Source organism: Festucalex cinctus, chromosome 11 (genome assembly GCF_051991245.1).
Source record: "Festucalex cinctus isolate MCC-2025b chromosome 11, RoL_Fcin_1.0, whole genome shotgun sequence".
Taxonomy (NCBI): Eukaryota; Metazoa; Chordata; class Actinopteri; order Syngnathiformes; family Syngnathidae; genus Festucalex; species Festucalex cinctus.
Genome location: NC_135421.1, coordinates 24,282,000 through 24,309,350, shown reverse-complemented (window position 1 = coordinate 24,309,350; position 27,351 = coordinate 24,282,000). Strand labels below are relative to the sequence as shown.

The following is a 27,351-nucleotide window of genomic DNA, read 5'->3' as shown; positions in this document are numbered from 1 at the left end:
TTTGCTTTGTAGTTTGCAAAAAAAACAAAACAAAACAGAGTTTTGCCAGGCAGGCGGGCATGCGGGGCAGACAGAAGACGCCTTGTTTGCGTGGGGAGGTTTTGGCTCTCTGCTCTCGTTTAGACTGATTTGATTTAGCTCTGCAGCATCTAATTAAGCTGAGACCCAAAACCTCTTTGGAGTTTCACCAGCCATATTGTGCATGTCAGCCTTTGAAAAATGGTCCTGAGCGATCAGCCCGGTGTACTGTACTGTATATGTATTTCTACGTACTGTACTGATGATAGCATAATGACCTGGTATGCGGGGGTTAAATCTGATTCAGGAGGCCCACAAGATGGCTCATTTTCTTTCGCTCTAATACAAATATATTTATTGATTGATTTGGAAAATAATGTTCAGTACAGTCGCTTAACAGTAACAGTACAGTTACAAGCAATGGAAGGTTTATGCCACAGTGTACGTTAAATAAAGCCAAAGGTAACTAACAATTTTTCCGTATTATGCTTTTAATGTTGAAATGTCATTGTAGTTAATTCTATATTTCAAATTATATTCACCAAGTTACTAGCAAATAACTAAATGTTTTAGAGGCTAAAATTTAGCTCTGAAATTTCTCTCATTCCTGTTCAAAATGCAAAAACGCTCACTGAAATCGCAAGAATCCACATTAAAGCTGAATGGTCCCTTGTCATTTTTATGACAGATGGTCTAATAATTTTGTTAAACGCTGTATATCAATATCTCTGTGGGGCACAGATAAGAGTGCCCCCGTTTAACCTTCCATCCTTCCGACTTCTCGATTTTTTTTTATTTTTTTTTTTCCAATGGCCTCTATTGTGCCTCACGAATTCTGGCCCAATAACGTTGCTGGGAAGTTATGTGAAATGACAAAAATAAATCATAGCAGCAATTGTCTTGTATAATGAATCACATGTGATGTTTGTTGTTTGGGATATTCATAAGATTGCTGTGGGAAGTTAACTTAAGACTTAAGTATTCCTCCTTTGTAGCTGAAGTGTTAAGTGCCTTTTTTCCTATTTAAAACTCTATGGCAAGGGATGGTATGTGTATGTGGTAACCAGCAAATACGACTGCAAAATAAAGGGACAGAATGGGAACATATTTCTCATGTGACTTAACCCAAAAAAAATAAAAAACGTCATATCCCATGGTGATTGTCACATGGCTTCCCCTTTCCTTTTATAGTCCCATGCTTGAATGCCTTGTGAAATACCCAGGACAGAATGCAGTCGGCATGTTTTCTGTTCCTCCTCGGCTCGTTTCATCACTCCAACACTGATGATTTTAGAAGGTTGAAAGACCAGTCAGCAATTACAGAAAGAAAAACAACATTGTCCCACAGCATTCACAAACACAGTTGTTCTCAGTATTTACAAGCGTTTTTACACCACACGTGCATAACAATTTTGCACACCCCGACAGGCCACTGAACACGCATATTAAAGTATAATAAAGTGCATAATGAATACAACTCTTCCTAACACAGAATGAGTGGGACCCTTGGGTTTTGTTTCCATGTGGCAAAGGAGTTTTGAAGGCATCACAGCTCTTTGGCTAAAGAGTCACCATACAGTAATGATGCATTGTTTTTGTTTTGACATGTGACTGCCAAGTTATGAGCAATCCCTTGGTCAATTTTTGCTGAGTTGGGCAAGGTGAGCCACAATCGCCAATGCACTTCCAGTCATTTATTCAACAGGACTTTAGCCAGGTTCACGTGGAGCTACTCTCTGATGAGGGAACTTGTTTTTAAACTATTTGTAACATGTTTGTATCAAGCTGTTACTTTTATTTACTTATTGACGCCCCAGTTGGAAAACAGAAAACACAACAAAAAGAATTAGACATATTGTGTATTTAAATTCAAGAAATAGTTTGTTTTAGGTAGATTCCGAGCTTAATGCTAGCACTCAATGGAAAACCCTATTGACTGGCGAGCAAATTTAGCATTTAGCCATTACGGGTTGGTTTTTCCTTCAAATAACAAGAGTTCACATACAAATGTTATAGGAACACGTAAAGACAAATAATATAACAATACTCATGATCATATATTCTTCCTAATCTGTGAAAAATGAGCTTTAGTGATCAAATTCACCACTTCCTTCTTTTACTCTTTTTATCTTCATGTATCTCCTAGCATGTGCCACACTGCCCCTAAGAGGACAAAACACGCATAGCATCAATTCATTTTTATATTTACTTTTTATTGTTATTATATTTAAAATATTGTTTAATATGTTTGTTTAGTATTTTCTGGTTGTTATATTTAAAGTTGAATTTTGGTAGTTGAATAAATGCTACATTTTAAAATCAGTGACTAATCGTGTTTACTAATCATGACTGTTTATTCGCAAAATCACCCAGCCGTAAAATCACAGCATTTCTTGACATTAATTTAGACGTGTTTCTGCCTCCACCCCAGCAACCTTGTAATGGTCCGAGTGAGACAGTCCAGAGAGTGTCATGGAGTGACATTTACTGCCCTTTCTGTGGGGAAACAGGTAAGCAGAGCACAGCATCTACAAAGTAGTCCCCTTTGACACCAACACTCTACAAATCAAGGCTGAGAGGACAGGCCAGAAAGAGAGCAAACATGCTTTACACTTTTAGCCCCAGACATCTGGGATACGTCTTTTTTTTTTCTGCCACATTACAATCAAATCATCAAATGCTACCTTTAAAGTCAATAAATGTTTGCGCTCCACTTTCTACAAGGGTTGCCTTCCGCATCTCAGTGGGAGGTATCGGCCTCTATTGAAATTAGCCGTCCTAGTTTCACTTATTAGATAATGCTTCCTGTATTCGAGTGATAGCAGGCAGATTTACAGCTGCGTGTAACCATCGGGCTTTGCTCATTAAATAGAGGATGCCATCACTCCACGCCACCGCCGCATGCTACATGTCACGCGTATCCTCTACCACCCACCCTCTCAAATCCACAACATCCTTTAAATCTGTCATTGCCGCCCCAAACGGGGGGGGGGTTCCACGTTCGAGCGGCGCTCGCACTCGCATTCATGCATGCGGTGGGCACATATGGAGGGTGACGCACAGGTGTGCGAGTGGAACATTACGCACGCAAGCATCGCTAGCCGCTCATTGTATGCGTGCGCGAACGGGTGTGGGGGCCCGTCCACATGGGGAAAGGTGCAGGCGTGACGCTCATTACAGAACCGAGCGAGTACACGGGCCTGATAAGCACAACAGGACAAGATAAGGAAAGGCACGCTGCGTGGCTGCAACAAAGTTCATTCAGATATTGAGATGCCTCCAGCAGATGAAAGTGCACCCAGCCATATTTTTAAAAGTGCGGAACAAATTTAAATTTGTCTCTGTGTTGAGCCTTAAGCTCAGCAGCTCATTTGACAATATATTCAGTTTTTTCATGTAATACTCATCTTGCGTGTTTTATCAAAAACACATTTTTTCTGAATGTATGTCATGTTATTTACATGGACTGCACATACAGCAAAACAATTGTACAATATACTCAAAAAATGAAGGCAAATGAATTGATAGTAATAATATTTCTACTACGGTCGCTGTGTGAAAAGCCCATCGAGATTTTGTCGGGGTCCACTTGTAAAATGACCCCTGCCGACACTGGCTATTATAAAACATTAGTCACTGACTCAAGGGACCACGCACACTCGACGGTTATTCTGCTTTAACTGAACTAATTCAAAATAATACTGATGTAGCAATAAGAGCTGTATTAGATACAAATAAAAGGGGTCAAAACATAAGAAGCAGCTGTTAGTTTGGTGCCATTCAGTTTTACTTTACTGTAAACAACAACCACAATAATAAACATTGATTAAAATGTGCATTGTTATCTTTTAAGAAGAGGATGCTCCTCATAAAGTGGATGTGATTTACATAATTTTTGTCCAATCAGACTTCATCCTCTACCTGTTGCCACGTCAGTCTAATCTCTCCATGGAATTCAGATTCTGTAGTGCTGGTCAATGTTTTTATTTCAACTACACAAGCAATGGTTCTGTTTCTATTTAACCAGTCAGATTTCAAATTCTTCCTCTCAGGGCGGGAATGGCGGCTCTTGATGACATCATCATTTCTCTATCCTGTAACTGGTTGATCAAAGCAAGCCAGGTTTGAGTAATCCGGAACTCTGGTGAGTCATTTTATTTAAATATTTGAGATTTTTGTCATGTTGTCATTAGGGATGTAATGATGTCCAAATATCATGATACGATATTTATCACAATATTGTGGGGAGATTGGCGATATTTAAAAAAGGTAAAAATAAAAAATAAAAAAATAAAAAAAGAGCTCACACTAAAAAAAACAACAACAAAAACAACAACAACACAATATTGTGCTTTAGTACATAACAGCAATACATATAAACTACCTTCAATCTCTAATAACACTGAATATTGAGGCACTTACTCGCTAATGCAAGCCCACATTGAGTTCCTCCACTCATTGACTCGCTTTAAAACATTTTACAATCCCCTTCATCTGACAATTAGTGTATGTTAAACATAGAAGGGCCAAAACATACCTAAAAAAAAATTTAAACTGCACCAAAAAACTAGCCACCAGAGGGTGCTATAACTGCAAAAATGGAAATCAACCTGACTTTTTTAATAGATGTGTAGCTTTTAAATATCATGAACATGACGATGACGATATTGTGGCAGTTTTAATATCACGATATCACGATATTGCTGGTATCGTTACATCCATAGTTGTCTTACAGATATTTTTTCTGAACGACTCCAGGTGATTTACGTGACACATTTGCAAGTTGCATGTCATACAAATGGCATCTCTACGTACTCCACACAATTGAAAACATTTAAAGTCATTCACAACCAAAACATGTATACATTCAAAAGCAAAGAAGCAAAATAAAACATACAGTGACTTTGAAATACATTTACAAAAGAGTCAAAGAAGGCAAAGAAAAAAGAAAGTACCTTAATCATGGAACTAAGGGGCAAAAAAAACAACATTGCAGCATAACAGGTAAATACTGCTTCACCATCTTTGCTTTTAACTCTGTGATCTACTAATGGGGTATATGCCACGGAAGAGGCGGTACTTCCGTGATTTTGCACATGAGTTTGGTTCCGGGTTGCAAACGCGCAACTGAGGGGCACAAAGTTGGAAGCACAAATATTTTGACGGAGCCCACATGTCGCAAACCGAACCAAAACCAAAGCTGATATGCAAAAACAGTCCCGCCTCTTCCGTGGCATATACCCCATTAACCCGAGTCTACAGATCTCAGAGCGCGACTGTGTTTACATTCAATTAGCATTTCTTTATTGTATTCAGGAAGGACCTAAATCATTCACTGATTTATATAATCAGTAGTAAAATTTTAAGATTTATTCTACATCTACATTAAGTCTGGAAAGTCCCTTCAGAAAGCACAGGTACAAAATGCACGGCACACTACTGGTCATTAGTGGAGTGTTGTGGTTGAAATGCTATAAACACGACCTAACTGGCATCAGTAAGTAATATGTCTGCAAGAATTTTGGCTGTGCCATCCTCCGTACATCAGCAGCATGATCACCATGCCCGATAGGAAAGATGAATGTGTGTTATTGTTTTCGGGATGACAGTGTGCTTCAATCAGGTCCTCTCTGCTCTAATCCCAGGTAGTTCTTTTAAGTGCTGAGTCAGTCTCTGCCTTTTCGATCCATCACGCCGGCTTTGTAGTGGGCAGGTGTATTCCCAGACCCCCCCCAGAGACGAATGAAACACCTGCCCAGCGCTGCTTGGGACTTCATCATCCCGCCATCCCTTTGTCTCATTCGGCCGGGGATCTCAACCGTCGGGGCGGCGGGAAAACTGTGAAAGCAGCACTTTTGTGCTCATTTGTTGTCTGTACACAAAAATTAGTGGCAGGATGAGATCCCCCTGCCCCACCTCTGTCTCCCACATCTGTCCCACTCCCCCTTTTTTTTTTTTTTCTCACCCGGGAGGGGAGGGGCAGGACGCTCACAACAGCCTTGGAGGTGCACACATGACAATAAACGGCATTCACACTGGGAGAGACGTAACGGCGGGTACGACAGGAAATCCTTCACACTGAGGTAATGCTTTCATGGGCCAGGTTTTTTTTTTTTTTTTTTTTTTTTTGCCAGTTTCATGTCTAATGTCACTAGACATTGTGAAGAAAAGGTAAGCAATTGTGTGATGGTCACATGACTGACTGATGTGCACTGATAACAACAACATACTGGTTATTATCACTGGACGTGCGAGAACGGCGAGTCCCCACATTTGTTTTCCTCCAGGCAGTCAATTAGCGGCCCTGTGTCGGAGCTGTAAATAAAGGTTTTTATTACCGCACACTATCTGCGCCTCATCAATAGGCTGATGCATTGGATTGTTTCCAAGCACCGGCTCCCCTCTTGCCAGTTTACACTTACACAAAGCAAGACGGGCAAGGTCATTGGCTGGATGAAGTTTAGAATTCACAGCCAAAGATCACATCACAAATACACCAAATTCCTTCACCGGATGGAAATAGAATCGACAAAACAGGCGATTTTCTGTCGATTCACAAGAGAAAAAGATAAATCCTGACCCCTGGCTCATTCAAAAGAGATTTGTCCAGCCTTGGCTGACAATGTCAATATGCTATGTCAAGCACTCCTTCATGTATCAGCTTTAAAAGAATCAGTCAATATTAACATACAAAGTAGGTGCATCAATGTCTGTGGATTTATGAGTGATAATACGAATATACTGGAGTCTCTTAGGGGAAGCTGCAAAACAAACGAGTCCAAGCGAAGAGATTCAATCATCATCTATCCAGAAAGAAGTTATATAAATCATAAATATGTTGCAGAATGTGTTGAACCAATGTTTTACTTTTTTTTTCTCCCCATGAGGTAAAACTTGACATTTATTAGCAATAAAAAGGCATTTTTGTGGAAAATCAATTAAAGGAAATATCATTAGTGTGTGTATAATCTGAATATTTCCAATTTAAATGAAATATTTACAGCTGTCTATGCGATGTTTGTGTCAGTACACACGTGCAGTGGTTTTAAAAACAATGCTTAGGTGATGCTAGGTGATGCTGTAAGTCGAAAGTGCCGCCAACACCTGAGACATCTCATTTATTTTATGCATCCTCTGTTGAATGCAAATATGCACATATCAGTTTCACAGAAAAAAAAAAACAAAAAAAAACGCAAGGCTGCACCAATCTCCTGTAAATTGAATGCTGATTCTATTTATATTTGCTGTGATTTATACCCAGTTTCCTCCATGCAAGTGAACAGGAAACAGATGCAAGGAATTGTTCTTTCCCTGAATTCCTCGGGGAGCGATTGTAGTCAACACCGATGTGTGAGACCGGCTTTGTACTTGCATGTGAAAAGGTGTAGACAGTATCTAAATGGACTGCTTGGTTTCCCTCTTCTGGATGTCCATTTCCTCACAGTTTCCATGTGCGTATGTCCGTCTGGCCAAAACACAGCTTATCTACTGCAGGTTCTCCCTGATGTGCATGTGAAGCCAAGTTTGTGCCTCATCAGGACAAGGTCAACAAAATACAGTAGAATACAATATCAACAGAAATAAATAGATGGTGAACTTCTAATGAAAATTGCCATTCAACAACTGTTTTCTCATTAGAAGAAAGTGTTCCCTATCATGGCACGATAATGGGAACCAACAAATATAATGAAAATTTGAGATGACTACCAGACATGTCATCACAGGGGGAAAATAACCATTTCTTGTCTGGCAACAAAGTCTCGCATCTGCATGCTGTGACGAGAGAGGACAAAGCTTTGCCTTTTCGTGGACCATGCTGCCATCTAGTGGAGTGTAACAAAATCAATGTTGGCGCTTTTTAGATTGACATCCTGAACATTTTTTATGCGCACTGCGTGTTTGCTTTTCATGTATGAGTATACGATAGATAGATAGATAGATAGATAGATAGATAGATAGATTAGAACTTATATTTAAAATTAAAATGAATACTTTAAGAGTAGTTTCGATGACACAGACAGAAAGTCAAAGCAGCAATGCAGTGGAAAGGAAGCAGTTAACAGCACAGCACTACAGCACATGTTAAATGAGTGATTCACAAAGTGTTATGGTACGCGGGCTCCCTCTGGTGGTTTGTGAAATAATGACTGCTTAATTGCAGTGCAGTTTAGTTGCATCTAATTCATTCATTTTCTGAACCGCTTATTCCTCACAAGGGTCGCGGGGGTGCTGGAGCCTATCCCAGCTGGTTTCATTCTTTTTTTTTTTTTTTTAATATAACATGTGCAATACATATTAATTGGAATTGAATCTCTAAGTACAGTTTATTCCCGGTTTATTGCATGGCAGAGCCTATCAGCATTTTAGATGGTTTCCATTTTCATTCCTGAGCTAAAAAAATAAATAAATATAACCTAAAGTCTCACATGCGAGGTTTTTATTTTATTTTATTTTTTTATTTTTTTATTTTTTTTAAAGACTTAGACTTGACTTTATTGATCCCTTTGGGATGGCTCTCTTTGGGAAATTAGATAAGAACAAATAATAAAATGAAAAAATAATTCAATCAATCAATAAATAAGGTTATTACACCAGAGAATTAATTAATTTTTTGTTGTGCGTGAGAGGAAAGATATTTTGGGCTGATAGAGTGCCTCATAGTTTTTATCTAATTGCATTTGACCCAAGACTAAAGTAAGCTGACTTGCATCATGTCATCTGACACACATGCATACTCACGCACACACACTTGTCTGAAGATTTATTGTACACGTTATTTTTGCTGACGTGTCACTCCATAGCCCCTGCTTACGCCCAGATATACAGCTCACCATAATTTGCAGGTGTAAAATGGCTATAAAGCAATATGAATTATTTAATACGGCTTTTAAGTGCAGCATTTTAGTCCACACAAGGATGCCATTGCCTCCTCCCGCGTGTGATTCAATGGATTGCTTTATTACACAAAGCTTTATAAGCAAGAACGGATTGTTAAGACCTTTTAATGATAGCCATGAAATATTCATTTGTATTCTTTTTTACTACTTATTTTAAGCTAATGAATTGTTCAATACCATTACATCTTGGACTAATGTTGCTGTGATGAATAGTTGTAAAATGACACACAACAGAACTGGCGCCTCATATATATCTCGGTTTAAGAAGGCCGCATCTTTCAAACGGTCCTGCACAAAAATTACAAATGGGGCTTTATATTCGGACATTATTCATCAGGCTCACTGCACTCCGTGCTGATGATCGTAAGTTTAGAAGTTCTATTGTCGATGTGAAAAACTAACATACCTGCCCTGTTAGTTTATGATAGATACAGACCAACACTAATACATCAGGTTTATTTATATGGTATGACACGAGCACTAAAGCAAGTACATTCATCAAACGCACATTTGGTTTGGGTATACTGTACTGAAATGCTTGGCAAGAAAACAAAATCCAACGTTTATCTGTAGTGAGGATAATGTAGATGTACTTATGTATGTGGCACTTTTTTTCAGAGATAATGATCACAAATGGCTTGACAGGGCGGGTAACACTAGTGGTAGGAATCATTTAACTGATTGTTCAAAATTCACTTGATGGATCAATATTAAGCCTCATAACAAGCTGAAATAAATAAATGAGTTTGGAGAAGTTCTATTTTCCACAAGGGTGCTTTCTTGCTTGGACTTAAGATGTCTTTATTTTGTCTTGATCACTCCAAAGTTGAATCAACAATTATTTCTGCAGTATAGACTAAATTAAATGAATCCATCATTATTCCCATCCTCCAGTTACAACGTACAAGGTGATGATTTGCTACTTTTCTCTCCACTATCTTTCATCTTCTATAGCTACATTATAACTGCTGTAACAGAGACAGGTCAAAACAAAAGCCATGTCCGCATTTGGAACGATTATAAATACTTAACGTTAACAGCGTCAGAACAGCATTAGTCTTTTTTTATTGGGGTTGTATTTTCCTCACCGAGGACAATAAAGTTAATGACAAGTATTGTCTGAGCCATAAAGCAGTCATATATTCGGACGTGCTGGTTAGGCTCAAGCAGGCTTCGTAGCATCTGGCTAATAGATCATACACGTCCTTATCAAAATATCTAGGAAGCGAACACTCTGTCATGTTTACCCAATCACAAATAGCAATTACAAATATGTATTTATTGCACCAAATCATCACATCACATCGTTTTCTAGTTGTACCATAAAAGAAGCAGGGGGCATGGACAAAAATGTCTTTGCAGTACGTTTTCCTTTTCATGATTTTTATTTATTTATTTACTTAAAATACTGTTATATATAATGGTTAGCTGAATTTGTAGAGGTTGGGGGTTCTAATCCAGGCTAAGGCCTTCCTCCCAGATTCCAAAAAAGTGCATGTTAGAGAGTGTGGGAGGAAAGATTAAGGTAATAAGGATGTATTACAGGAAGAGAGCTAAGAATGACAACAGGAAGAAAAAAAAAATAATCTAGGGCGAGAGGATCCAAGGAATGAAAACAAGGATGGTATGAAAGGAAGGCAGGAAGTAAGGATACAAATATGCATTAAAGGAAGGATGAAGGGAGGACAGGAGGAAAAACGGGAAGGAAGAAACAAGGATGAAGAACTGAAGGAATGATGAAAGAAGGAATTCAAGGAAGGATCACCACCATCTTAAGGACTTCCCACAAGTCCAATAAACCTGCACATGACTTCAAACTCTACTTTGAAATGAAGGATCAAAACGGCCAAGCATAAATAAATAAATACGGTTATAAAAAAATATATATAATTAAAAAAATAACCCTAACCCTGATTTGAAACCCTAACCTACATCCCTGAGCCCCTAGGACCCCATTTTGAAACCCAACTTTTAATTTACGAGATTAAACTGTGCTTAATAAATGTTATAAATTACAACAATTTAAAGTGTATACCTAATCTTGACACATTGAGTGCACATTTTAAAACTTTTTTCTTTTCTTTTTTTTTTCTGGCAAGTAAACCACCACCATCACCTGTCTTCTATCTTCAACCACTAGATGGCACACGATATTTGCTATTTCATTTTATTGTCTGCGCAGCAAACACGAAATGTGCCATTTCACAAATCTTTCGCTATAAAACGAAACTATTATTGAATTTAATATTATTATAAACACACGAGTCTCATACTGTTTTCGGTTCCGTGTCGACAAGGAACCGTCTAGAACGTTCGATGACGCAAGCGGGTAGACTTTGTCACGTGACAGTCTCTGTCTCGACTTGGACATCAAAATGGAGGTTGGGATTCTATGTATTTTTTTTTTTTTTTTACCCTTTCCCCTAGTTATTAATATGGTTGCGTGAGGCGATTGCGTCATCATGGCGCTTTTACACGATCACAGATCTGACGTGGCCTCTTTGTCCTTTGTAGTTCGCGTTTTCAAAGCTCGCCGTATGGTTAGCATTAGCATGTGAGCTAGCGGTAGCACGTAGCCAGCACGTCGCTGTGACAGCTCCGCAGTTTTGTAAATTAACCGTTTTAAACTTGCGCCGGTTGAGACGGTACCTCGAAGATAGATTTGTTATTTTGTTAAATTACTAATTTGATATCTAAAGGTTTTGTTGAAGTCAGGTCGTGTGCAAGCGTATTTTAGAAGCGACAAGCCTCTAACATAGGCTAGGTACTTGTACGTCCTTCTAAAATTGAACTTTTTTTGTGACGATACCGCTAATAACTGCAAATTATTTTGAATCAAGAGCAAAGGCAGTGAATGATATAGTAGTTTTAGACAGGTACCGAAGGAAGGCAGAAAACTAGTTGGAAGCAAAGTCAGGAAGGATGCAAATTATAAAGGGGAAAGGAAGGACAGAAGAAAAAAGCAGGTCTCAGGTGGAAGGAAGGGAGGTAAGGAAGGCAGAAAAGCAGGTTTAAGTGCAGGAAGAAAAGATGTATGCATTAATTAAAAGCAGGTCTGAAGGAAAGGAAGGTAGGTTTCAGCAAAGGAAAGATTGAAATAATGAATGTGATAATATAAAGGAACTCTGAGGGAAGGAATGAGGTCAACAAGGAAATGGTGGCCAGAAAAAAGTAAATGATTTTTAATTAAACATCATTTAAAGTCTATACAGTAATCCCCCACTATGTCGCATTTCACAATTCACGGTTATTTGTATAGCATTTTTTTTTCTTTCAAATTTGTTGAGTTTTTTTCCCCCCCAACCCCTTAATTGAATCTTTTGTGCATCATGTTGTGAACTCTGAGTTATTTTTGTAGTAAGTGTTTTTCATCGCCATCATACTTGTGTTAAATGTGCAGGACCATGACTGTAAAGAACCAGAGCAGCTCAGGAAGCTCTTTATTGGTGGCCTGAGCTTCGAAACCACAGAGGAGAGTTTACGGGCCCATTTTGAGCAATGGGGAACACTGACAGACTGTGTGGTATGTTTGTAAATGTTGCCATGTGGAACTTAATTACCATTATAAGGGCAAAAAAAAAAATGTTATTTCTTAAATGAATTGCCACTGACAATAGTTAGTCATTGTATTTTATCACAGAATGGTGTTGTTCCCACAGGTCATGAAAGATCCTGGTAGCAAGCGGTCAAGAGGCTTCGGCTTTGTGACCTACTCCTCCATGTTGGAGGTCGATGACGCCATGAAAGCAAGACCTCACAAAGTCGATGGCCGAGTTGTTGAGCCCAAGAGGGCCGTGTCCAGAGAGGTACCCAAACTGCATGGCATGCGCACACGTGACACATATAGTCATAGCATGCCATGATTGTGGTCATCCCTCTTGCTTCAGGACTCGAACAAACCAGGCGCTCATCTGACGGTGAAGAAGATCTTTGTGGGTGGTATCAAGGAGGATACCGAAGAATACCACATCCGAGATTATTTCAAGAAATATGGCAAGATTGAATCCATCGAGATCATGGAGGAACGCTCTACGGGCAAGAAAAGAGGCTTTTGCTTTGTCACCTTTGATGATCATGACACTGTCGACAAAATTGTCGGTATGTGATTATTTGCTAGCCGTCAGACCTTTTAAAGAATGTTGTCAAAGTGCCAATTGTTTCTGTCCTTCATTTTGCCCTGAAGCTCAGAAATACCACACCATAAACGCCCACAACTGTGAAGTCAGGAAAGCCCTCTCAAAGCAAGAAATGAATGTCGTGTCCAATAACAGGGGTAAGCATGCATTTGATTACACGAGATAATACATTTCTGTGGTGCATATACTGTTTGCTGACTTGAATTTCACCATTGTCTCCATTTCAGGAAGGAGTGGCGGTGGTAACTTCATGGGCAGAAGTAGTTATGGAGGTGGTGGCAACTATGGTAGAGGTGTGTAGTCTTTGTAGTACACGTAGCCTATGTAATTTTATTATATTGACACTAATGGAGGTGCATAATGAATTCAGTGGAATCAAATATATTCTCACAGGCACAGAGCAACGAAATGTACTTACCAGTAATTAATTACACCCTGTCCAAGAGGCATAAAAAATAATGACCCACAGAGGGAGACAGAACGGGAAGCCTGACGGGTCGCCATAAGACGTTCCAATTTTCTTAGATGAAACATAAGGAAGGGGAGGGGGGGAAAGCCCCAAACGGGGCACTGTATGGGTTTCCGGGGGGGGGACAACTCAGCAAACAGCCGCATGACTAGAAGACACAACAAAGTACGACTTGAGTATTTGCGGATGCGTAACACATTGACAGTGTAATTCAAGCGCAATCAGTTGATGAATACGTTTCTACCACTTTTTATGAATCGTGAAAATCCACGAGTAATTGACACTCCTTAAAAAGAGGTTTTTAATAGCCTATAGATGCCACAAGATGGTTTCAAAGCAGTACTTTAGGATATCTGAAGCTCTCCAACTCAATTCAATATAGTATCTTGGCATCAACATACCACACTACTTTTTTTGTGTTTTGCTTTGGTTTGAGCAAAAAAAAAAAAAAATATATACACAAAATCCTGAACATCATCATTGTATCTTTGATTAAAAAAAATATATATATACACCCTTTTGTTTCCCCAGATAACTACGGTGGTGGACGAGGTGGTTATGAGGATTTTGATGGTGAGTAGTCGTTTCAAGTTAGGTTCTTGGTCTAAACAGGCATTAATTATCCTGTTGTGTTTTGTCACCTTTTTTTTTTTTAGGTCCTGGTGGTAATTATGGTGGCGGAGGAGGAGGTTATGGAGGACGAGGGAACTATGGAGGGGGAGGCTATGGTAATCAGGGTGGTGGATTTGGTGGCGGCTGTGATGGAGGTTACCGAGGTAATGGTGGAGGTAATGTCTTTCATTATCTGCGGAAAGACCTCAGACAGTGGAACCTCTTAAAGTCCACCCTCTTTTTTTTTTTTTTTTTAAACATTGACTATTTGGCAACCAATCAATTGGCAGCTAGTGGGAGGAGCTAACAGCACTACATTTGGATTCATTCCTGCTCCTTGTCAAGCATCGCAAAGAGATGGAGTCAAATACACGACTGAAGTAAGACAATAATAGTAACGGCGCTGAATGGCAATTAGCAAAATATCTGTTCAGTACTATCTTTATACTGAAATTATACGACAGAGGTTCCACTGTAGCTGAGAGAAAAACGGCAATGTTATCTTAAATGAAATTAAACTCAGTATTCATTGTCAGGCTACGGCGGTGGTGGAAATTACAATGATTGTAACTACGGCAGCCATCAGTCCAACTACGGTCCCATGAAGGGAAACAATTTTGGTGGCAGAAACTCCAGTGGACCATACGGAGGTGAGTCATCCTCTCCCGAGTAAAAACAGCATCAGCATGTAATCCACATTTATATTCTTGTATTTCATTCTCAGGCGGCTATGGCGGTGGAGGCGGCGGCAGTGGCGGCTACAGCTCACGGCGCTTTTAAACATTGCATTGGTAAGTTTGGATTGGCTTTCACATCGACCCTTGTAGCAAGCGTACAGAGTAAGCCCATGCAAGTGCAGAATAACTTTGTTCTATCCTGTATCCATTCAACAGGCTTCAGTTCTTAAGGAATTGTCAGGAAAGCTGCAGGTTACTTTGAGGCATTAGAGGAGCACACGAGTCAGACTGTTTATGGAAGAAGGACTGTACATTCAAATCAAGACACATCACATACATACCTTATGATAGATGTTTTGCCTGCAAAGTCACTGTTCCCCTCTGTGCGTTTCAAGTTTGGGTGTTGTGACGGCGGTTGAGAGATTTTTCTTTTTATAACCGAAAGCCCGTTGTTTATATCGTTTATTTTTCATTTTTACTTGGCTTAGAATAACCTGGTTTTTGTCCTTTACCCTAGTTCCTTAGGAGAGTTAAGTGTGTTTTAATTATTGTATGTGAAAACATGAAGTGTTTGGATTAGATTTCAGGGAATTCTAGTTTGTGCAAAGTCCGAATAAAAACAAAACAAAAAACAAACAAAAAAAAACGGTGTAGTTGAAGTGATGTGAGATTGTGTTGCCTGCATGATGTACGCAATTACGGTCGAGGCGACGAGGGTTAGCCTATAGGTCATCCACAGTAGTCATTAGAGGAGCCCCGAGTGCCTGCAGCATCGCTAGTGTGGAGGATTGCAGATGACGGTCAGACAGCACAGCACGTCTTCAGCCAGCGCCAGCCAGCACAGTGGACCAGTCAGCATTGTGAGAGAGAGAGGGGAGGACGAGCGCAACGCCGGCACGGAGGAGGCTCGCAGAGTCAAGGCTAGCTAAACCTTCCCAAAGCCAGCTAGCGAATGGACATGTTGGGGTGTGGGGGTTGCTTCCTGTTCAGTCAGTTTACCCACTAAATACAATAGGTGTCAGACTTGAAAAGGGAATATTTCACAAAGAGCTGACTTGAGCAAGAGCGAGCAGGTAAGAGTAACCACTTTGCTTGATTTGCAGATGTGGAAAGACGCGGAAAATCTGTAAAGATGCGGTAACATGGAAAGGTCTGGATGGGTAAGATTTTTTTTTTTTCCCAAATATCCAAGGATGCTTTTTTTTTAACCAAGGTAATACTGATGTCTAATATTGTTCCACTGTGACCTTCATGAGTTGTCTGCACAATCACCAGTACTTGCCAAAACGATAACGCCAAAATGATTAAAAAGCAACACATCAGGAATGGTAAAATATAAGATCCCTTAACATCTAAATCTTGTGCTATATACCAAACTATTATGAATTACAACTATGACCGTGTGTGGTCCCTGTCTAAACACACAAATAAGCATGGTCCAGTTTATGGTTTCAAAATATACTGCAGTTTAAAAAACAAAAAACAAGCTATAGACCAGATGTATAGGCTAACCCACTAGCCCTTTTGTTTTTCTGTCAGCACCGATAAAGTGACGGCCCATACCCTTCACATTTTCAATTTCTTTAGTCAAATAAACGATTTTTGTCCTCCCTGGCTGCTGATAACAACCCCAGCATACCCTATATCAAATGAACAAATTTTGCCCAATTCTTTTTTTTTTTTTTTTATTATTTTTTTTTTAAATAGATTTATTCTATAATTATACTAAAAAGTTAAGGTAGCTCCCGGGGTCATGTAAACAGCTCCTGATTGTTTTCTACAGCGAATTAGAATGTTTACCAAAATTTCAAAATAATTGCTCCCCCCCCCACAACAAAAGTGCCATGTTACAATATATTATTGGCCGTCAGATTTTTTTTTTTTTTTAATATATATATATATATATATATATAAAGCAGTGCTGATATTCGTCAAAATACTGGCGCCGATAATTCCTGATATAACATTCTTTTAATATGTCCATTTGCAACCAGCAACAACAGTTATCGTGGTGACAATTGGTGAAATAAATACCACAGATTGGCTATAGTGGCAGCTAACTGGCATGCTAAAATCATTTCGAAATCAGATCATTTCACAAGCTGGGGAAGAGCAGCAGTAAGTACTCATTTTCAGGGAAATGATTACTTTAATTGTTGTATGACATACTGATTTTCCTGGGGGACAGAATAAAATAAAAAAAATCACTGAAATACGCTACCCAAACATTTCAAAATAAGTTTTATGGCTGCAATTACAATATGGTGTAACCATAGCAGTATTTTTGCTCACGGTTAGCATAGTCAGAGTCTAATACTGGCCCACAACAAAGCTTGAACAGCAGGCATAGCTTGGTCATTTTGAATTGCGTCACAAAAGAGAGGCAGAACTTTGTGACATTTCCAAATTTTGAACATGACTAGCTAGCATAGTAGCGTGGCGTCGGAGCAAGAAGCTGTGGTTCTAAGGTGAGGTAGTTTTTCAACGAAGCTACTTTGTGTTGACAGTAGAAACTTCCAAGCTAATTATCATTGACACAAGCAGTCATTTTATGGCACTGCTAAATTCAGCCTTGTCTGCACAGGGTATAATTTAATACACAATGTGAAGCAGGCCTGGGGTAATTGACAGGGCCCAGCATTGACGTATCAAAACTTAAGTTTCCTGCTGGGCCTTGCATTTGTTTATTTTATTTTTTAAAGACCTGATTGGCTCTTGAAAATAAACAGATGTTGTCTATTGACAGTGTGAATGCTGTATAAAATGTCAGTCTAAGTGTATAGTGTAAGAAAAGGTACACTATAGATGACACAAAGGAGGGTGTGTCACTGCTAGTAACATTCAATGCGATTTATATGTATATGACTTGGGCTGGAATAAATATATTTTTCATGGATTACGTGTTTCTATTTGTTTTTATGTTAAGATGTTTACACGTATTTTTCAAAAGTAAATTTGTGACACGGTTTTTACCTGTCACTTTCACACACACAAACATGTGGGCTTGGCGGTTCAAGGGTAATGTTTGTGTGTGAAAGTGCAAGGCAGATAAATAGTGCTTGCGTGTTGAGAATGCAGGCCCAATCAGATCATTGTAAAAGTGTCATGCATGAACAATTGTGCCCTTTGTTGTGCAACACAAATGCATCGGGTGTAATTAAACGACGCAAGATATCCGTATTAAAAGATTTAGGTAACTGTTCAAACAGTGCTGTAAATCTCGGGGAGCTGATTGGGAAATTGGTTAATACCCGATAAACACTTGTGGTATCTGTTCCAAGTTACATTTATTTGCGGAATGTGAGCCTGCCAAGTCCAGAAGTACCCTAAACGTGGTGAGTTATATAATGGCGCCTCAGAGTTTATATCCATCTGGCATCAATCTGTTTCAGGCTGTGATGCAACTTTACAATGCTCTGCTTTCATGGAAAAAAGAAATATATAGGCTGTATAGCTTTAGGGTGGTTTATTGAAAAGCTTAAGAACCTGCACAGCAAATCAAAGGTTCTAATAGTTAAAAAAAAATCTTTCATTTAGTTAGCATACAGAAACAATATCTATACAGTATGAATATTTACACGTACAGTAACAGTTGTAATGTCAGATGCCATACCTTTTTACAAATCTTGTAGAATAAGAAGGAAAAGTACAAAAGCGATAAAATATCAAAATATTACAACATACAAGAATAAGAAGCAAAAACTATACAATAGTTCTGCAGAGTTACTAATGCTTAAAGCTGAAAGTCGTTGCATAGTGCGACTTGACTACATGACTGCAGTACCTTTTACGAGAAAGCTCAGTGCCGTTTTTAGCTCTTGATCAAAGTCTTTTTAGTGCGAGGAACGAGGAAGACGCTGCCTTCGGTCGACTGCTGCAGCGAGAAGTCGGCCGGGGAGATGGCGTTGCCGTCCTCGTCCCTCAGCATGCTGAACACCTCCAGGTAGAGGCTGTTCAGCTTCCTCTTCATCTCTCTCAGGCTGCTCACGTTGCGGGACTTCTCGCCCAGCTGACGTTCTTTCTCCTCCTTCAGTGAGTCGAGATCGTTCTCCAGCCCCACGATGTTCTCCATCTTGCGTTTGCGACAATTCTGGGCCGCCACTTTGTTCTTGCCGCGGCGGCGGATGTCCCGGATGAGGGCCAGCTGGGCCTCGTTAAGTTGGTTCTTGGAGATGAGCTCGTTGTAGTCGTCGACGGGCAGGTTGATGATCATGTCGATACCGAAGGGGATCTTGAGGGCCTTGGCCCTCTGCTCGTCTCTGGAGAGACGCAAATCCGATCTTCTTTTGCGTTTGTCTTTAGTGAAAGGCGAGGCGCTGTGGCCGTTGTCCTCGGCCGGATCCGTCGTTCCTTGTTTGGTCTCATCATGCTGGGTTTGATGCTGACCCGCTAATGTGGACAGAGGAAACGCTCGCTGGTTGTCATCGGGTTGAAAGTTTAACGAGAACATCTCGGAGTAGTCGGATTTTGCACTGCCGGGGTTCTGGTCCATCTCCTCCATGTCGGAATCGCTGCCGTCAAAACCCTCGTCTCCGTACATTGATTTCCCAGGCGAGCAAGCGTGAGGACTTGAGAGTCCGGAGTCTAAATCGGGCACTTCTGCGGACACACTATGTCTGCCCCGCTCAAATGTGTCACCGGGGGAGAGGCTGTACAAGTTTTGGACATCGGACAAGATGTTGCGTTCGTTTCCCTCGAGCTCCTGTTGACTGCTGCTCTCCTCCAGCATCGTGTCAGGGTAAAACGTGTCACAGAAGCTGTTAAGGTTGAAATGAGTGTTTAACTGGGGAACTTCTGGCTTGATTTGGTTCCCGTTGCGTGCTGGGCTTACGTTGGGAACTGAGCCTTCAAATGTATTCATAAAACCCGTCGGACAGATATTTAAATTGTTTTTCTCTTGGACTGGACTGGACATTGAGTAAAAGGAGTAGTTTGGATCTTGTGCTTCGGTGCTGTTTGGAAGAGGATAGGCCACCGTCTCTACTGTGCCGTCTAATTGCTGGCTCAGACACTGCAAAAAAAAAAGGGAAAAATAAATCAGCAGCAACTCAAATGCCAATGTTTTTGCTGTGTGACACAGTAGAATCACTTAAAATCCGAGACATTTTTTACCTTGAAAGGCCACCATATTGATACATAGTGCGAGTAAGCTAGCTTCGATTTCAATTAGTTAGTATCTAGTCTATAATTCCGTTTTTATATTTTTCTTCAAGATAGGACGTGATTTGTAAAAGGTGTGTCGGAGGTTGGGCAAAAGAAAGATGCTCGCATAGTTTTTTCTTATAAGAGAATTTTTTTTTGGTTTATTCCCAAAAGTATATTAAGAGTTTACTTGCAAGTTTGTCTGGTCATCACTTCAATATGTTTATGTTTGACATAATTTTGTTTTGGGCAAGAACAAAAAAACAAACAAACTTGTAAAGAGTTGGTTACATTTACCATTTGTCAATTTATTGTTTGTAATTCGGTTCAGTTCTAATGGGGTCTCGTGGGCCAAAGAGAGACTTGTCATGTCATCTGTAAACAAAACTTGGTGGAACACTTTCAAAGAATTAACAGTCATTGAATATAAATAAGTGGTCCCAATATGGACCTCTGTGTGACCCCATGTTTAATCATTCTATTTAATGAGATGTGATCTTTCATGTACATACTGTTTGTCCCCTTACAGCTCGAGTGAATGGAATATTTTTGGCAGACATAATACTTTGCTATTAATACTCAACTTGCGTCATAGTTTCTCGGCACAATTTGTGGCACGCCCAGCAACTAATTGACTAATTAAAAACAAGGAGAGTGATAGTCTACAGAAGAATTTTTTTTTCCCAAACAACACTCTGACCTATTTTAAAACATTATTTTGTTTGTTTATATTTATAGGTACAAGTTAATTTGTATTCTGCCAGATTGTTTCAACAATGTGCTCGGCTAAATTTGGCAGTACACTTTCTCACGTGCCTCCAATGTAAAACCGTTTTTGCTGATTTATGTAATTGCCTTGATACCCCTTCCTTACTAGGCTAGCAAGGTGGCTCCAGCATTATCACCAAGACGCAGCAAGGGAGGGACTCGTCAAGATCCTGTCAGTACAAGCGACTGCTATGAAACTCGAGCCTCGCCCATTACCTCGAGCTGTTACAAACAGCTCCCAAAGAGAAAAACTTTAAAAATTGCCACACTGCTACTGTTTCACTGCCAGCGTTGAAAGCTTGCCAAAAGTTGAGTAATTAAACCGGAGCTACGTGAGCATTTGTGCATTTGGCCTGTGCCCAAGAGCGACTAGTTAATTGCGCAGTTGGTACCTGCAGCTCAGGAAGTGACAGCAGCTCCATCCAGGCTTGCTCAATATCCAGAAACATCTCCTGCGGCTGGGATGCAGTCAGGGGATCTGGTGAAAGCGTAAGCGGGGCCAAAGATGGCTGCTCAGGGGACATCATGGCAACGCTGCTGCTGTTGCTGGCTACAGAGGCGGCACTCGAGTCCAGGCAAACGGACGCATCCTGAGAGGTAAACCGAGCGGTTATGAACGTTCAACATCAACAATGTGTTAGAGTTGTGGTTAGGCGCTTCTTACCTCATTTTCTTCAAGGGGAAACGTCTCTGCGATGAGCTGCAAGCATTCATCAAACGACAACGGCTCGGCACTCTGCTGTGAGAAGCTGACATCCTGCAAATAGAGGTTGATGGACATGCTGTTATGTGCCAGCAAGCAGGTACAAACATTTTAGGAGGTGCCCAGGGGTACCGTCATTTACGATTTTGAAGAATAATGTAATTGCGATGTATTTTTTCCTCAATATTGTGATTGTGATACAACTATTTCTGCTCCGAGTTGGAGGCACACCCCACCACCGGAAACGGTATCACTTTTGGTATGCAAATGACCATAGCGAGGATGGAGGAGGTTGGTCAAAAAGTTGTTAGGTGTAAATTCCTCAGTAATATTCCATTCAGACATAAAAAGATGGTCATTTCAATAGGGAAAACTGATTTCATAAACTTAAAAGCCAAAGTCCTACAGAATATTGTATAGAAGTCTGTAAATTACAAGACAAAACTACAGGGCCACCTTTGGCTAGCTAATGATGCGTGGCGGTAGCCTAGCAACCACGAGGCCGGAGCCTTTGAAGAGAAAGAGCACAATAACGTTCACGTGCGGGTACCTGTGCAGCCTCCAGGGGCGTGGTGGCCGACCGCAGCGGGTCGCTGGGCGGAGGCCGCGGCACGTACTCGCCCGTCTCCTCGTCCAGCTGCAGCTGTGCCAGCAGAGCCTTCTCCTGCTCGCGGAGGAGGTGCAGCCGCTTCTCCTCCGCCAGCTCCTGCTGCCTCTGGAGCTCGTGCTCCTTCTGACGGTGACTGTAGTCGAAGACCTCGCGCCGGGCCCCCAGATCGATGTCCTGCCTCCACAGAATGTCGATCAGGTCCGTGTCCTGGGAAAAAAAAAAAAAGCCGCCGCCATGTTAGGATTGGACGGATGAAGCTAGGCTGGGGTGGACGTGACTGCACCTGCCACACCCTGTACCTTGGCTGACAACGCCGCCATTAACAGTACGGGATGAATAATGGATGGACTTCTTTCTTGTCGCCAGTTGACACCACATAAACTAAAGTCCTCACTTGATACTCCTGTTATGTAAAGGTGGGAATTGGTCCCGACTTAAATGTTGACAGTAGAAACTAGAAACTTTTGGTAAAAACTAAACGCAACAAAAATAATTTCACTTCCTATATATTTAAATACAAAACATACTTAAATGTTTTAGAAACATTGCTAGCGCTAATGCTAGCAGTGAATGGGAAATCTGATAGACAAGCTAATATAGTATTAGCATTGAGTTCTGGGACCATTATTCCCTCTAATAACAAATATTTACACACATATTGTAGTATTAACTAAAGACAGCTAATATAAATGTGTGTATTCTTACAAATCTGTGAAAGACTAATATTAAAATTCATTTGCAACTTTCTTCTACTTCAAAAGGCCATGTGACGATCCCCATCTGAGCAGAAATGAAACTGATTGCAACACAACTGAGAATTGTCATTTTGATTTGGGTGAACCTGCATGTAAAAATGCTAAGTTTTTGTATTTGTTCAATTTCAATTATTTAGCGTTTCTTGGGACAGTTTTTTTTTTTTTTTAACTTCGTGTTACACTGTAATTAAAAAGTCACTTGTCTATAGATGTCTGCTTTAGTTAAGGAATATAGCATGTTTTTTTTGTTTTTTTTGGTTTACTGAATATAAGCATTTACAATTCATCTTTACTCAATAATACATAAACATAAATTTGTATTTTGGCCATGTTGAATGTTTAAGCTGCTGGAAAGCACTAAAAGCTCAAATGGATGTGCCTTTTTAAACAAGTACATTCTAAAATAAATCCCCACTGCTCCCTTCTTGAGTTAATAACCAGGACTTATTTACAGAAGGAAACCATTTCACAAGCTCCCAGAATGTTTCATCAACCCAACATGCATGGAAGTGTTTAAAGCATGTGACTTGTATGAGCAGACATAATTCATATGGCTTTTTCATGCATTGCTCTCAAGGAAGGGGCCCAACGCTGAACCAAAGAGTAGATAATGATTCATTTCAGTGGGCCCGCTCGTTGCTGCTGTATTGCATCAGAGGTTACATTATAAGATTTGACATTCACATGGGCCCCCAACAGGAGAGCTGACCAGACATCCCCATTTTGGGCAACATGCTCAAAATGTCGGTGTGGGACGTCAAAACACAATTTCTGTTCCAGACACTCTGCCTGCCTCCTATTACCTCATCACAAATCATATTAACGACTTTAAACAACGGTTTACCGTCACCAGACCTTCAATGGCCCCAGAACAAGGAAACTAGTCCATTAATTAAGAACGCATTTCCCTGTCCTGGCTGCCAAACAATGAGCACTTGTATACAACACGCTTAACTGCATGCCTTCCTTTTAGACAAGCACTATGCTGTTGTAAATGTTTTTAAACCATTACAGATACACCATGAGAGCAAGTCACACACGGGACTGTCAAAAGTGGGTGAGAGTTGAGAAGACTGCGCATGTGTGTTGTTCATTGAACTCTAGGGGGGAAAAAAAAAGAAGGGGGCGCTCTCCTTTTATCATATATCAGTCAGCCGACATACCCCCTTGACCACTCATGATGGAACACACATGTTCCGGAACAGTACTGAGTGGCCCCACTGTTCCTCATTGATTTCGGAAGACCACCATTACTAATTCACAATAATGATAGCTTCCCTCACATACATGTTTGTCTAACTGTATATATCTAGATGCGTTTTATATGTGTAGATATATTGTAAAGTTATATTACGTGTGTGTACATACATACATACATAAATACTTACAATATTGATGAATGAATACCTCTGGCAGTTTCAGAAGAGCATTACTTTGCATCCTGTCCTCAGTTTACGACGCAGTTTTGTTCCGACGGTGCTACATAAGTCAGTCACGTACGTAAGTCGAAACATACGCTCACGCGGCAAATGAAATCTAACGACGCATATATATATATATATATATACACACACACGCAGTAAATATTCGTATGATAAACACTTCTAGGCCATGGTGTTTATGTATACGGCGTATTCTTAAGCTGCCGCGTAAAGAAATTCTTTGTGCGTCGTTCGTAACCTAGAAATGTATGTTGTCGTAAATCAAGGACCGCTTTATTATGTGCACTGACACAGCTCTCAAGGGGTCGTGTACCTAATGCTATGGCCACTGAAGGTCAAGTCCATTTGGGCATGTTCAAACATGTTTGGCTCAAGCGAAATCCACCGTCTTATTTATATGAACGTGTCCAGGAATTATCCAGAACGTTGGGGGTTTCCTTCCGGGCCTTGTGACACCGTCTTCAACGCTGTGTATTTGTATTATCATTATTATTATTATTATTATTATTATTATTATTAATTATTAGTATTATAGTTTGTTTAATAGATGAAGAAGAAGCGGTGCAATAAGATGAGTTAGGGCTGGTTGTAACTGGTTCCCCCTCTCTACCCTATCAGATCTGATTGGCGATCACATGCTCTTGAGAGGAATATTGAGGAAAACAACACGCTGCTTTTCTACTTAGACTATGTCAGCTCGTTTCGACCAAGCCACATGTCATTTTATACACAAAACCAATTGAATTCCAATGAGTTTAAGAAAATACGTCACAACTTAATGACATGCAGGATAGCGAAGGGTAAGCGTACGTACACTCCTCTAAAACTGGAAAATCGTGTTGCATTAAGATACTCGGTTGTCATATTAGTAAGGCGGAAACATATTTTTAAAAAGACATTACAGCTCGGCTGTCATTCACACGTCATCTTATTTACCTGTTGTCCGGAATGCATCACCTCCATTTCCATCATCATGGACGCTTGTATTGTCCCTTGCGTTAAAAGACGCCTTAAAAAAAAAAAAAAAAATCTATACTTTCCTCGTTCGCCCGGTTCAAAAAAGGGCCAGGAGATAGTCCGTCTGTGTGTCTGAATAGTGGAGAAAATATTGCTTCCTCTTATCCAACCAACATCACGAGAACGTGTGGCCCTGCCTACCGAGTTGCTGCTTCCCGGTTGTCACCCGCCCCCCTTCGCCCCTCCTCGCCGGTCCACGAGGCGTGAGGAGCGGCATGAGCTCGCTCCTTTAACTCGCTGTGTGCTGGATCATACTTGTGCCACACTCGTCTGGGGAATGCGAGATTTGACACGTTATGACGTTTATTATAAATAATTTTACGTGTAGTTATAAAACAGTTGTGGATATTAAAATAAACAAATAAACATACTGTGGAGTTGAGTTGAGTGCGTCACAGGGTTGTTGGTTGTTTCACAGCGCCCCTTGCTGGTCGATGATACTGAGCTCTCCAGAGCCTCTACCAAAACCCATAAAAGACATAAAAAAAATTAAAAAAAAAAAAAAAGTTTAATTTATGCTCAATGTCTTATCATAAAATACCCTACTCACAAAAAGTTAGCTCGTGCTTTTGGATGAATTTCCAGGATGAACCTAAATTGGACTAGAACATTTGCAGGTGAAAAGTGTGACCTCTGAACCCTTGAATGCACATGTACACTTGCACATCCAACTGTTCAGTGTTGTGTTTCCTTACTGTTTGCACAACTCGCTGGTCTCTAACAGAGCTGAAATGAGACCACAATGGATCAACAGTGGTTAGAGCCAAAAATTACTTCAATAAGAGTAATGTTATTTCAGACTCTGACTCAAGTAAAAGTAAAAATTAGTCCTCCAAATTATTCCTTAATTAAAGAGGAAGTCTAGTCAAAAATGTTCTTTACAATAATGTTTTATGCACCCCACAGTATTCTTCTGATTAATATTGCGTTAGTGGAATATGAATTAAGCAGAAAAATCCACCTGCTTTTATCGGGCAGGCATTTTGCCTTGTACAGACACATGCCGGCGACTGAAATGCAAATGTCCCAGTAAACACTTTTGGCGTCTGTTACTTAGTATTATTACAGCTACTCAAGTACTGAGTAACATCAAATAGACAAAAATAAAGGAATGTGCTCCTTGAAGTATCTCTTAGTTAAAACAATAAATAAAACCTTAGTAAAACGACAAAAAATATGTATGCAATTTTGCCACAATAAGTTGTATTACCAGGCAAAGATTACGGGTACATTGTTCAAAGTGAGGTTCTTGTAGGCTGAAATGTGGACATTTTTAGGTGTAAGATGACAGCGCTGTTCTTTCCATATTCTGTCATGTAAACACAAGGCCATGGCATTATGCCTCTTCTGACTGAGTCGTACGCTGTTGTTTGCTCTGTTATTTCTGCCATGTTTTACGTAAATTACTCAATTTGAAAACGGCTTCTGTGTGGGGCCGCAGAGACCACGGCGTGTACTGTCAGATGACTGCCTGGCTCTGCTCACTTGGTGAAATGGAGTCAGACGTCGCTAGTGGTTACATCAGATTGGTGAAACAGTGTCACCTGACAGGGTTAGTCTCTGATGAACCAAAACAAATAGATTGAGCAAGCAGTAATAGCTAGTGATAGCTAAAAATAAAAGTAGAAAGTGGAATATAGCTCAACGGAACAGACTAAAAGTGGTGTTTCTTAACAAAAATACGCATGGCATTCATACTGTACTTCTCTGTCAAATACAATATTTTAATTAAAATATGTAACTGAGTAAATATACCATGTAAACACAACAGTTTCACAAGTGACACACCTGTTCATTTTTTGTGTTTAAAGTTTGTGTAAAGTGAAAATAAAATAAAGTTGACACACCGCAGAGAAGAGTGTTGTTAACAAGCTTGTCAAATTCTTGTCAAAAGTTACCAAAAAAAAAGTAGGCTATATAAAATAAGGCTTCAACATCATGAAAAAGCAAGCCTTTTCTCTCAGTTTTCAGATACTTCTATTATGTTTGAGCTGTGATAATATATTCACACGGCTGGATCCCATCGAGTAGTCGCGGAGCTTTTTCCACGCCAAAACGAGAGGTACGTGTCAGCCATCAGCTAGCAAGCGGGCTAACGAGCTTGA

General features: G+C 40.1%; 2 protein-coding genes and 2 long non-coding RNA genes across 9 annotated transcripts in view; 3 read left to right on the top strand and 1 right to left on the bottom strand.

Annotated features, from left to right (window-relative positions):
- LOC144030727 (uncharacterized) overlaps positions 1–6,360 on the top strand; it is a 76,914-nt gene extending 70,554 nt beyond the window's left edge. For both annotated transcript variants that reach the window (XR_013287342.1, XR_013287341.1), the window contains 3 exons: positions 2,450–2,528; positions 4,071–4,162; positions 5,664–6,360. This is a non-coding gene — a long non-coding RNA (uncharacterized LOC144030727). The remainder of the gene's footprint in view (positions 1–2,449; positions 2,529–4,070; positions 4,163–5,663) is intronic.
- A 4,777-nt stretch (positions 6,361–11,137) lies between these two features.
- hnrnpa3 (heterogeneous nuclear ribonucleoprotein A3) lies at positions 11,138–17,705 on the top strand. 5 transcript variants are annotated; one of them, XM_077535839.1, is made up of 11 exons: positions 11,138–11,296; positions 12,316–12,438; positions 12,575–12,721; positions 12,803–13,013; positions 13,099–13,188; positions 13,279–13,344; positions 14,052–14,093; positions 14,177–14,308; positions 14,669–14,782; positions 14,857–14,923; positions 15,026–15,906. In XM_077535839.1, exons 1-10 carry the CDS (start codon positions 11,291–11,293, stop codon positions 14,910–14,912), a joined length of 987 nt encoding a protein of 328 aa, XP_077391965.1. In that variant the 5' UTR covers positions 11,138–11,290; the 3' UTR covers positions 14,913–14,923; positions 15,026–15,906. The 5 variants fall into 5 exon arrangements, with proteins under 5 accessions (XP_077391965.1, XP_077391964.1, XP_077391963.1 ...); XM_077535838.1 differs by lacking the exons at positions 11,138–11,296; positions 15,026–15,906 and adding exons at positions 11,348–11,903; positions 15,913–17,705; XM_077535837.1 differs by lacking the exon at positions 11,138–11,296 and adding an exon at positions 11,350–11,903.
- Positions 17,706–18,260: 555 nt separating this feature from the next.
- nfe2l2a (nfe2 like bZIP transcription factor 2a) lies at positions 18,261–25,422 on the bottom strand. Its single transcript, XM_077535836.1, has 5 exons — positions 25,166–25,422; positions 21,973–22,239; positions 21,384–21,476; positions 21,112–21,309; positions 18,261–19,820 (listed from the first exon to the last, which is right to left on the bottom strand). The coding sequence occupies exons 1-5, from the start codon at positions 25,202–25,204 to the stop codon at positions 18,621–18,623; spliced, it is 1,797 nt and encodes a 598-aa protein (XP_077391962.1). The 5' UTR covers positions 25,205–25,422; the 3' UTR covers positions 18,261–18,620.
- Positions 21,324–22,995, top strand: LOC144029997 (uncharacterized). The gene is made up of 2 exons (XR_013287163.1): positions 21,324–21,522; positions 21,981–22,995. It is a non-coding gene; the product is annotated as an uncharacterized LOC144029997 (long non-coding RNA).
- Positions 25,423–27,351: the final 1,929 nt, after the last annotated feature.